The sequence below is a fragment of the Narcine bancroftii genome, chromosome 10, assembly GCF_036971445.1.
Source record: "Narcine bancroftii isolate sNarBan1 chromosome 10, sNarBan1.hap1, whole genome shotgun sequence".
In the NCBI taxonomy this organism is placed as follows: Eukaryota; Metazoa; Chordata; class Chondrichthyes; order Torpediniformes; family Narcinidae; genus Narcine; species Narcine bancroftii.
The window spans coordinates 15,349,663-15,361,766 of record NC_091478.1 but is presented as its reverse complement, the minus strand read 5'-3'; the positions used below and the strand labels follow the sequence as shown (position 1 = coordinate 15,361,766).

The 12,104-nt window shown below is 39.0% G+C and overlaps 1 protein-coding gene across 2 annotated transcripts in view; it reads right to left on the bottom strand.

Moving 5' to 3' along the window:
• Positions 1–12,104, bottom strand: part of fhip2a (FHF complex subunit HOOK interacting protein 2) — a 52,655-nt gene that overhangs the window by 17,437 nt on the left and 23,114 nt on the right. For both annotated transcript variants that reach the window (XM_069900012.1, XM_069900013.1), the window contains exons 8-11: positions 9,538–9,652; positions 6,727–6,803; positions 6,166–6,355; positions 2,043–2,212 (exon numbers count right to left, since the gene is read on the bottom strand). In XM_069900012.1, the coding sequence (XP_069756113.1) occupies positions 2,043–2,212; positions 6,166–6,355; positions 6,727–6,803; positions 9,538–9,652 (552 nt within the window). The remainder of the gene's footprint in view (positions 1–2,042; positions 2,213–6,165; positions 6,356–6,726; positions 6,804–9,537; positions 9,653–12,104) is intronic.

Here is a 12,104-nt window from a genome sequence, read left to right as displayed (position 1 = left end):
GAACACTGGCATCAAAAAGAAAAGGGAAGAGGGCTTGCAGAATGAATTTAGGGAACTTGGAAGGAGAATAAAAAGGATCTAGATTACTCCTTGAGCTATGTGATCAGGTTAAGAATAGGCCAGATAAAATGCTTTGCTGAGGAGCTGATCCAGGGGGAAGTGATGCAAGTTCTTTGATCATTGGGATCTCTTCTGCAGAAGGAATGACATGTAAAAGAGGGACAGATATTATGAGGGGGTCCAATATTCTGGCAGGGAGATTTGCTTGTGCTTCTTGGAGAGGTTTAAATGGGATTGGCAGGAGATTGGGGCTAAGTGGAGAGATGTGGCAGGTGAGGTTTGGGGGAAACTAATGTACTCCGAGAACAAGTGTAGAGGACACAATAGGCAGAAGTATCGCAAAGTGAGAGATAAGACCCGTGGTTTAAATTGCATTTATTTGAATGCAAGAGGCACCAGGAAGGGCATTGATTGATTTTGGAAATTGGGATAACAGAAATGAGACTGAGACACGGGCAAGAATGCAGCTTATTGTTCCAGCATACAGATGATACAGGCGTGATAGAAGGCCAGGTAGGAGGGAAGGGATTTATTTTTGATAAGGAAAGAATAACAACAGGATATTCTTGGGATGGAGGGTGGCTAATGTACCGTATGAATAAAGGGCAGCAAGAACAAGCCAGGAAACTATAGGCCAATGTTAGAAAATTGCTGGAGGGGATTGAGAGACATCATTTACAAACATTTAGATAGTCAACAGCTGACTGTATATAGCCAGCTTGGATTTGTGCATGGGCAATCGTGTCTCACATATCTGATATGGGTTATTTTGAAGAGGTAAGCAGTGACAAAGTTGTTAAGAGTAGGGCAATGGATCATGGACTTCCTGTCTAACTGTGTAATCTGTGAAAATGGTGGCAACATCTACTGCAAGATCACACTCAACACTCAAGCTCCACAAGGATGATTATTTACTCCTCTTCTATATTCCTTCAATACCCATGACTGTACAGACAAATACCATTCCACACCATCTTCAAATTTTACACGACAGTCATAGGCCAGAAATAATAACGAGATGGAATACAGACTGGAGAATGAAAGTCAAGTAGCATGGTGCCAAAATAACCCTTCTCAATGTCAATAAGACGAAAAGGTTAATCACAGAGATAGATATCACACTCTCATCCACAGCAATCATCTTGAAATAGAGAAGGAAGATAGCTTCAAGTTATTGGGAATAAACATTTCCAATGATCTGATCTGGACCAAACACACTGATGCAACTGTCAAGAAAGTGTGTCAATGCCTCAACTTTCTTAGAAGACCAAGGAAGTTTGGCATGTCCACCTTGTCCCTCAACTTCTTCTGCAAGGGCCCCATCAAAAGCATACTTACTGGGGTAAGGGAGCTGCTCAAGATCTGAAGAATCTGCAGAAAGCAGTGAATTCATCTTGGAAAATCATAAACTTCCCTCCCCTCCATGGAGGGCATCTATCTCTCTCACTGTCTAGGAAAGGCATTTGCCACACTGAAGGATCTATCACACCCTGGACACACTTTCTTCTCCCATGAGGGAGAAGTCTCAAGAGTCAAGAGTGTGAAATTGTACACCAACAGGCTTAAAAAGTTTCTTTCTCACAAGCATCAGGGTCCTGAATAAACCCAACTGTGCTTTCATGCCACCTCTGCTTTGTACTAATCCATCTTTTTCATTATACTGTGTTCTTGCCTTTCTACTTTGTATGGCTGTACAAATGTTAGAAATAATATGTTAGACTGCACATGAAGAACTATCCCAAGTATATTGGGACAACATGGCTGTGCCTAACATCCATGCAGAATTTCCTGGGGTTAAGTACAAAGGACTAAAACACCCAGCAAAAAGTGTTGAAGGTATTCAAACAAAACATACAATAGTCTCACAAAGGAATAAACTGATACTTCATTTTCATTAACAATCAATGTGTCCAGTAAAAAAGTTAAATTAAAATAATAATAAATAAGCAACATGATGAAAAGGAAAAAAATGTAGCACTCACACTGCTCCTGCTATTTGCCCATTCTCAACTATATCCTTGTCTTCTTGACAAGGTGGCTTATTCTCCGTGTAGTTCCGTTCCTCTAAATTCCTTAGCACCATGCTGTAAATAATGTGTTCATTTGGCTTTTGCAACAGATGCTCAAACATTCGTAGTGTCATTATACTGATCTGTAAAATGTAGTAAACAGTGCATCTTAAATCACATTTCTTGCAATTTCATTAAAAGCAAATTTTTTGACCAGAAGGTCGCAGACTGAAAATGATAAATGTTTATATTTCAAACAAAATAGTTTCATGCTGTATTCAACTATATTAATTTAATACTATCAAATTCTGGATAGAAAGGCACAATTGGATCAAACATAGATGCACAGATCTGCTTTTTGTTCAAGGCAATTTCGCGGGTATGTTCTCTTCACCCTTCTGCCTCAATCAATAACAGTGTGAATATTCCACTTCACCAGAAGGGCACAAAACTTTTCAAATTACAACCAAAAGGCTCTGCTCCAGATATGCTTTGAAATCCAGTTAATTCCTACCAAGTTTACAGGCTGTCAAAGATGTCACAATTATTGAATATTTTTAAAAAAATGCAACAATTACACACTATTAAAGCATTTTAATGAGAGAATGGTCAAAACAATTTTAAAATTGAACATACAATACTGTGAAATGCTTTACGGCACAATTACAAGTGGTGAGGTCAGGGGAACACCGTTACAGTGCTAGCGACTCGGGTTCGAATTCCACACCGTCTTTAGGAATTTGTACATTCTTCCTGTGTCTGTGAGCTTCCTCCGGGTGAGAGGAAGCCAGGGGTTGTAGGTCAATTGGGTGTTATTGGGCAGCACGGACTCATTGGTCTGTGCTGTATGTCTAAATTTAATTTTAAAAAGTTAAATTTAATTTAAATTTAGATATAGCACAGTAACAGGTCTTTCTGACGTGCGAGCCCACACTGCCCAAATACACCCATATAATCTCTTAGCCCTGTATGCCTTTGAAAGTGAGATGAAACCAGCACCCGGAGGAAACCCACAGACACAGGGCGAGCGGGCAAACTCTTTATTGTACTGCCCACATATTTAACTCAACACAATTTAAAGTGCATTTCTGTACTCTGCCCTTCTTTCCAATTAAGAAATAAACAGGTGTGCTAGACTTCAGTTGACAGATTTTCCAGCCCAGATGCCAACCCCATGGACTCTACGAAGAATCAGAGGGCAAAGTCCAGTTGTTTCAGGATCAGTGATGAACTGAGAAGAGGTCATAACAACTACATTCACTCAAGACTCCTGAACATCTACCCAGTTACTGTGATCAGTGCTGACAAATACAAACAAATCTAAAGGGCCCACAATGTTTAAAAATGGGAGATTGATCTCAGTATCACAGTAGCAGTGTGGCTTTGGAGAAAACCAGGTTATCCGTTAACTACCAGTTCTCTTTGTTCTCTATGCAATTCGTGGAGAGTTAAAAAACGTCACCAACCAGATCAGCTGCAAAATTTTTACCCCACAAAAATCTGTTGGTCTGAGAGCACTGGCATAAAAATGCAGAAAACAAGACCTGTGTTAACAAAGGGGCAGGGCAATCAAAACCCCGACAGGATGGATTGGCCACTTCACTACCAGAAAGGAGATGAATCCCTCAGAATCAGATAAAATATAAAATTTGGAGAAGCTCTCTCCACTAACATTGCTCAATTTGCTCACAATAAAAACACAAAAATACTGGAGGAATTCGGCAGGTCTCACAGACAGCGTCCATAGGAGGTAAAGATATACAACCAACATTTCTGGGCCTGAGCCCTTCTTCACAGTAGGTGCTCAATTTGCTGGGCATTTTTTTTTTTTTTTTACAGCTCTGACCTGTAATTCAAGTGTCCATTTTTTCCTGACTGTCTTCATAAAACAGGCAGCATCATTAACAGCTTATCCCATCAGAGATATTCCCTTTTGATTTAATAGGTTCCCCTTCCACCTTCTCTCCAATTTAGAGTTATGGTAAAATCCCTCTTATCCAGAATTTAAGGAACCAGCAACCTTAAACATCTAGCAAAAAAAAATGTGGAAAATAAATGGGTGAAAAATATTGGTTTAAAATTGGTGCGCTTTGCCTTTAGCTTTATTCATGAAACAGACAGTCTCAAGCAACCAGAAAACTCACTTATCCAGCTTCTACCAAGAAGGTGCTGGATACCAAGGGTTTTACTGAAATAGTTTTCTCTCCCTGTTGTGATGAAATAGCTTCAAACTGAAATAATGATTCCATTTCCCTTTTAACAGAAAATCAGTTGCCAAAGGTAGGTGAGAACTGCTGGACTTGGTGGGAAGCACCTTTTTTTCCACCACCTTCTGGATGCAGTTTGCATGCTAGAGTCTCGATACTCATCACTCCAATCTCCCCTGTCCCAAATTCCCCTGAGAGTCAACCCAGATGTCTGGTGCTAGGAAACAGATCAAAAATATTTTTTGAGGTGATCCACCTCAAAAAACTACATTTTTCATTCCCACCCAAAATGTTTTTAGACAAACGTCCAGCCAAATAAATTGACATTCATTTCCCTTCACAAAGCAAACTACCCCCATCGAGGGCAGGAAACAATGATAAAGGAAGCATAAATTATTGCTCACATTAAATTCTTAAAACACAAGCTCCAGATTCCAACTTGAGGGCATGCATATCATTTACCATTTTATAGAAGTGTTTCCTTTCATAAAGGAGTTTCATTCTATTTCCATGGAAGACTTCAGACAATTCCCAGTACATTTACAGGATACATTTCCTTTATTTTAATTATTTTCCCCGAAGGATTTGGCTCACCTTTCACCACAATATTGCTCAGCAGAATTTCTTTCCCTCAAGAAAAGTTGTTAGTTTGGTACATTGAGGGAGAAGAGAACTGGATCCATGCAATTTCACTCGGCAAGAGGTCTCTATGTCCCAGTTGGGTGGCAAGCTGAATGGTTTAGATTTTACTCCTTTGATTAAATGCTAAAAGTTTTTTTTTACCCTTTGTAAAAGTAATGTTTTAAAGAATTACATAAGTGATCATTCGACATGCTCAGGAGTTTGGTGCAGTCAAATTAGCAGATTTTTATTTCTACCACTACACTCTTTTAATTCACTTTTTGCTGTTCACAGCATGGCAATAAATTCAGTGAACCAGATAAGTTGAAAGAAAACAGGAATTCAGGTCTTGATGAGTGAAAAGGAGCATGGGAACAAAGTCCCAGTGGGTGGAAAATCTAAAATAAAAACAGAAAATCTTGGAGATCCTCAGCAGGTCAGGCTGCATCTGTGGGACAAGAAATAGTTAATGTTTCAGGTAAAAGACCCTTCTTTGTAAGAACTAGAAGAGAGAAATTAAGCTCATTAAGCTGCAGGGTATACACAAAGGAGTCCCTTCTGCACTGGAGAAACCAAAGACAGATGGGGTGACTGCTTTCCAATGCACTTGCACAAGCTTCCTGTTGCCTACAACTTTAATTCTCCAATCTACTGATCTGTGACCTCCTTCACTGTTATAGTGAGGCCCAATGAAAACTAGAGGAACAGTATCTTCCTGTTAGTCACATTGGAATCAATACTTAATTCTGCAACTTTATATAACTTAATTTCTCTGCATTAGTCATCCATTCTCTTGTCTTTTAACTGCTCCCATTTATTCATTGACAAGATAACCTTTTTTACACTTATCCCCATGACCACCCTGGTTTTATCTTGAGACATTACCCCTCCTTCACCCTCCCTGCAGCTTAACTATCTTCTTTTCTTTCTTTCCCAATTGTGATGAAACATCCTCAAGTTCAAACTCACTCTTCCCACAGATGCTGCCTGGCCTTTTGAGTATTTCCAGCATATTTGGTTTTTACTGCAGATTTCCAGCATCTGTAGTTTATTTTTGATTTTCATTCATAGGTGAAGAGAGAGTGCAAGAATGAAAGTAGCATGACAAACATTATAGGGAAGCCAGACGCCAAACCATCAGAATTTACAAATAGATGAAAAGAGGGTTATCAGAGTTTTATTGTACCTGTACAAAGAAATATGGGGGGAAATTTTACAGAATAAAAGTAGGTTTTTATTGTGCAAATTTTGCATTTGTCAATATTCACCTCATCTGACAGATGGTCACAGTGTTCTATGAGCCGGTACCGCAGCTGATGTTTACTGTGTCCAGGTGTTTCAGGTTGTCTCTGTTCTCCTAACAAGAAGAAAACTAATTCTTGTAGCATGGCACATGATGTGATCTGACGGATGATGCGATTAAGTAATGATATTGAGGTCAGAATACCAATCTCTGATCTATCAAGGAAGAGAAATTTTGACATTATGAGAAAATAGAAGCAAATTTAAAAAAAACTATATTCACTGTGAGATTAGGCATTTTGGCTTCTTCAAAAATGTATACAGAGCATAACAAATAAACAGCTCTAATACGACAGAATTTCACCCTAACTGCACTTTCCATATTTTCTCTCACAAACTCATTTGTCAAAAGTGGGAAGAGCAACGACTTCACATTCCCCAAGTAAATCCCCTCTTAATCATTATAGTATCTCCATTGTGGCAAATAGTAAAATGCTACAAAGAAACAATGCAAGCACTCTTCTGCATTGCTTTGAAACTCAAATGGAGAGAACAGTTAAATGAGGGGAAGAAATTAAGCTACTTACGTCTGAAGCAATTGAGGTTCCATAACTGGGACAAAGAATCTCTCTCGAATAGCTCTTGCCAAGGCCACTGCAGTGAGCTGTAAAGTGAAGAGCAGCTTCAATAATTGCAAGCTAGTTATTTATACCCCAACATCATGAAATGCTCTATATAAGCCATTCTCAGCCTTTTTTTTTTAAACCCATGGCCCCCTTAGCAATCAAGGTTTAGTTGCTTTCTTCCTTATTTCTCTCCTTCTGACTACAAAAAGTATTTTATGATTTCAGTCCATGGCCCCTTTTAAAATATGCTTTAGCCTTTGGAGGGGGGGAGGGGGTGTGGTTGGGGCATATGCCTCTCATTGAGAATGACTGCTCTAAATGAGCAGTCAGCTAACCATTATTGAGGAAAATGGACAAAGTAAGGTTTGTCTCAGCTAAATTACATTTTTCATAGCAATCTCAACTATCCAAATGCTCTTTAAATGATCTTGTATAATGGATTAAATTGGTTTACAACAATTCTTCAAAGAGCTCAACCCATTCAGCTCCTCCATCTGTTTGCTTTTTGTTCCAGATTATAGCAGCTGCAGTCTCTTGCATCTCAATTTTATTAAAATTTAATAGATTTTTTATGGTTCCATCAGAAGTTACCATTTTCCTTTCTACTCTGGCAAATGCATTAAGCCTGAATGCACGACACTCTACCCATCATCTTCAAATGTTTGAATGGATCAAAAGAAAATAAAAAGGACTTATCCAGGATAAGGTTAACATTTTTCTGACTGCCTCAGCTGTCGTCCATAAATGTGGAATTTAAATTTCTTAATCTTGTTATGGCACAAATCTGTCAACACCCTTTTACCATGCGATTTTATGATCAACATAAAAAGAGCTGAAGAGTGAATATGGATGAAATATAGTTACTGTATATTTCAGCGTACAAGTCGAGACTTGAAACCCAAAAAAATCTCTCAAAAAAATGGGGGTTGACTTATATGCCGGGTATACTTTTGAGACCTTAAATTCAGCTCAAAATCCAATATGCGCCAATCTGGCGTACAAGTCGACCCTTGAAAAACCTGACTGCGATAGATTTTCATTGAGATTTTTATTGAAAACAACACAATTAGCCCCTTCAAAAAAAATCGCTATCATTGTTTGAAAACAACAACACATTTAGAACTCTTCAAAATCCCTCTTGCTATCATCAACTGAAGCAAAGATGGTGGCAAGCACATCCATACTCTCACTGTCTAAACAGTCATCATATGGGTCCAGTCTGTATCTGATGAGGCCGTTTCATTGTCAGTATTCCATCATAAATCATCTTCCATTGCACAAGAGATACCGCATTTTAAAAATGATTTTATCAGTCTCTAACTTTGTCCCATGCCTTGAGCACGAAGTTACGTAGCATATCAAATGATGCAGCATACATTGCCCTGCCTTTTGTAAATGATTTTTCTGAACTTGACATCCATATATTCCATTCCTCGCGCATGTGGTCTTTGAATGGCTTGTTCAAGCAGACATCGAGAGGTTGCAATATCGACGTCAAACCACCCAGGATAACTGCCAGGTATGTATTATGTAGGGCTAATCTACTTTTCATCCATCCATTCTTTTTCATGAAAATGTACAAAAATACCTGCAGGGAATTTCATTTTCGGTTCAATTTTGAGTTTGAAGATTATCATGGGTCTTAACTTGGTCCTGTCGGCCATGCACAACACCACCACCTTTCGTGGCCTGCATCTCTGGTTTGCAGTTCTAACACCTTTCCATTCCACTGTTCTATTGCCTCTCATGTCGAAATTCATGGGGGTTTCGTCCATGCTTCCAATATTTGCCAATGCAAACTGGTGTTTCTGCCGGTTCTGTATAATAACCTGGTGAAAACTTACAACTTTATGATCAATATCTTTTGATAGTTTCAGTGCAATTTTTGTTTTTTTGCATAACACCAGATTTTTCTTGTTTATGAAACGATTGCACCAGCCGACTGTAGCCTCAAAATAATCACTGAGGTCTGGGTGAGACTTGACCCACTGCAGTGCAAATGATCTTATTTTATTTTGGTGATTATGTAGCAATCTTGCTTCTGTTCACCTATCCATTCTGCAATGTGATTTTCCAACTCTGACCAACAAATGATTCCTTTTCTCAAAGAACATTACCTTTTTGGTATGTTTCTTAAAGTCTCCTCTTTCTTCCTCCAATGTCTAACCAAATACTCATGCACATCAAATTGTCTTGCAGCAGCGCAGTTGTGGGTTTTCTTGGCCATTTCTATGTAAAGCTCGCTTCATATTTTCATCGCGTACTGCATTGTATCGATGGACCTTCCATGATAGCAATCACCTCCAGCCAATACCCAGATCAATCCATGCAATCTATTGGGGGAGGGGGTCGACATACATGTTGGTCAATGGCCCATCTCAGGCACCACGAGCTTTGGGGGTCAACTTATATGCCTTTCAACAGGGCACCTCAGGCAGCCAGAAAATGGAGGTTGACTTGCATGCAGCTGGAAGGGGTGGGGGGGGAGAAAAAAAGCGACCTATACGCCAAAATATATGGTATTCTGAACATCAAACTTAAATCACAATAATTTATAATAGGTTAATGTGCAGGATTTGCTGGACCCTCATACTTTTGTTTATTATAGTGAAACTATTCCAATGTGTGCCCTCAAAGAACCACATATAATTATTAATACAAGAGCCAATTGAGATGAAATTATTTAAGTCCTTCTAATCAAATTTCAACCATTGAGAGACTAGAAGAAAAATAATGACAAAAGTTTTCACTTTTTTTTTGTTTTGTTCAGACCTTGTGGGCTTCTTTAATCAACTGGTCACAGTAATCCAGCCAAGACAGGAAAGAGATGAGAGCACGCTTTCCTGGAAAAGCTGTGGTATCTTCCTTATGGCTATAAGAATCTAAACTGTAATACAGAAAGTTAAAAATAAAAGTTGATAGGTATGAATTATTTGTCAAGTTTTTAATCAGTTTAACTTTCAAAGCACCTTGCCACACAATAATAGCACATGTCAGATTCCAATAACAAAAACACCACCAAAGATGCTAGATATTGGAAATAAAAATCAAACTGCTGGAAATGCTCAGCAAGCGGGGCAGCTTCTGTGAAGAAGGAATCAAAGGTAATATTTCAGGCTAATGACCTTGTATCAGAACTGAGTAAGATCTACAGATGCTGTTAAATGGTTTGCTGAAAGGGAATTTACTCCGTATTCCAATCAAGTTCCAAGGCCAAATGTTTAACATTTTTGTTGAAATTCTGCTCATCAACAATAACATTTGAAAAGTATTTAATTATCAATAAAGTATTGAAATTGGTATGAGATCAGACAGGCCACCATGAAATGTAATTATTTTATATTCAACACTAAAATTGGACAGAATAAGATCCTGAATCACTATTCATCAAGCTTCAAATTGCTAATATTCCACAAATTCAATAAAATATTTTTGGCACAAGTGGAAAAAGTAAGCTTGGATCATGAATTGATTTACAATTATGTACCTATTGAAGCTATACAAAGGTTCTTTGTGTCTGAAGATTCTTTGAACATGTGATACCAGGCATTTCCAAAGCTTCCTCATCATGGTACATAGATTTCTCTCCCCCCCCCCCCCCCCCCCACCCTCCCCAAGGCTAACAGACAAAAACTTCCATCTATGCAGGATCTGGTCGATATGCATCTTCAATACCTCTGCCAACTCCTCAAAGTAACATGGACTGGCAACATCTCCTCCTCGCTAACCATCACTACGAGGGCACCCAGGCTGCACATTTAGTCCCCTGCTTGACTCATGATGGTGAAACCATTTTTGGCTCCAATGCAATATTTGCTGACGATTCCACATTTGTTTGGCTGAAAAGCTTGATATATCGGAATAGAGAATGGAGAGTGAGTGAGAGAGAGAGAGAGAGAGAGAGAGAGAGAGAGAGAGAGAGAGATATGCCAGAACAGCAATCTTTCTCACATTGGGGTGGTTAGTGCAATGCTATTACAGCTATTACAGTATATGGCGACCTCTGGCCACCGAGACAGAGGTGCACCAAAGAGAAGGTACAAGGACTGCCTAAAGAAATCTCTTGGTGCCTGCCACATTGACCCCTGCCAGTGGGCTGACCTCGCCTCCAACCGTGCATCTTGGCACCTCACAGTTCGGCAGGCTGCAACCTCCTTTGAAGAAGACCGCAGAGCCCACCTCACTGACAAAAGACAAAGGAGGAAAAACCCATCACCAACCCACCAATTTTCCCTTGCAACCGTGCCTGCCTGTCCCACATCGGACTTGTCAGTCACCAACGAGCCTGCAGCAGACATGGACATACCCCTCCATAAATCTTCGTCCGCAAAGCCAAGCCAAAGAAAAGAAAGAATTACAGTGCCAGCAACCTGGGTTCAAATCCAGCACTGTCTCTAAGGAGTGTGAATGCTCTCCTCATGTTTGCTCAGGGTGCCCCGGTTTCTTTCCACCCTTCAAAATGTACAGGGGTTGGAGGTTAACTGGAGAATTTGGACAGTACCAGCTCATGGGCTGGCAGGGCCTGCTACTATGTCATATGTCTACATTTTTAAAAAATGACTAAGGAGCTTATTGTTGATTTTACAATGGGGAGGCCAAGGGATCATGCACTGGACTGCATTGATGGGATGGAGGTGCAAAGGGTTAGTACCTTGAAGTTCCTGGGAACTCTGTTGGCTGAATATTTGTTTCCATCTTCACCAAAGGTTTGTGTTACTTCAGAGAATATTTATTTTTACAATTTTAAACTTACATATTTTTAACCTATTATTTTTTTCCTCATTTTTTTTGCCAGTTGCTCAAGGCTGCTAGCTGTTTGAATTCTGGGTAACATAGGCTTTACTGTATTTATTATTTATTCATCTTTGGATTTGTACAATCTCTTTTTAAGTTGATGAAAAACATTGTTTTTTTAAAAACAAAGAATCTGATCTACTGCAGCAAGAACTTGCTGCAAATGAATACATAATGTAATGACAATCAAGTTATTATCATTCCGTCTTTTGACAGGGGAAGGGATGATGATATTAACACAGATTATAAAACTATCCCTTATTACGCTGAATTTGAAGGGACACGTGCTATTTTAGAAATTTAAATTTTTAAAACGCAGGATTTTCTTTTCCTTAAGCTTCTCTTGATAATCTTGTTACTTCCACAATTCAGTTTTTGAGCCAAAATGCATCAGACAAGAAGAAAAAATGAACTAAGATCATTTATGCGATGCAAATGTATACACAGTACATTAAAACCCCTATTAGCCAGAATCCAAGCAACCGTCAGCCTTTAAGCAAATGGCAGAAGAAATCATAGAAAATAAATTGATAAAAAAATTTAGA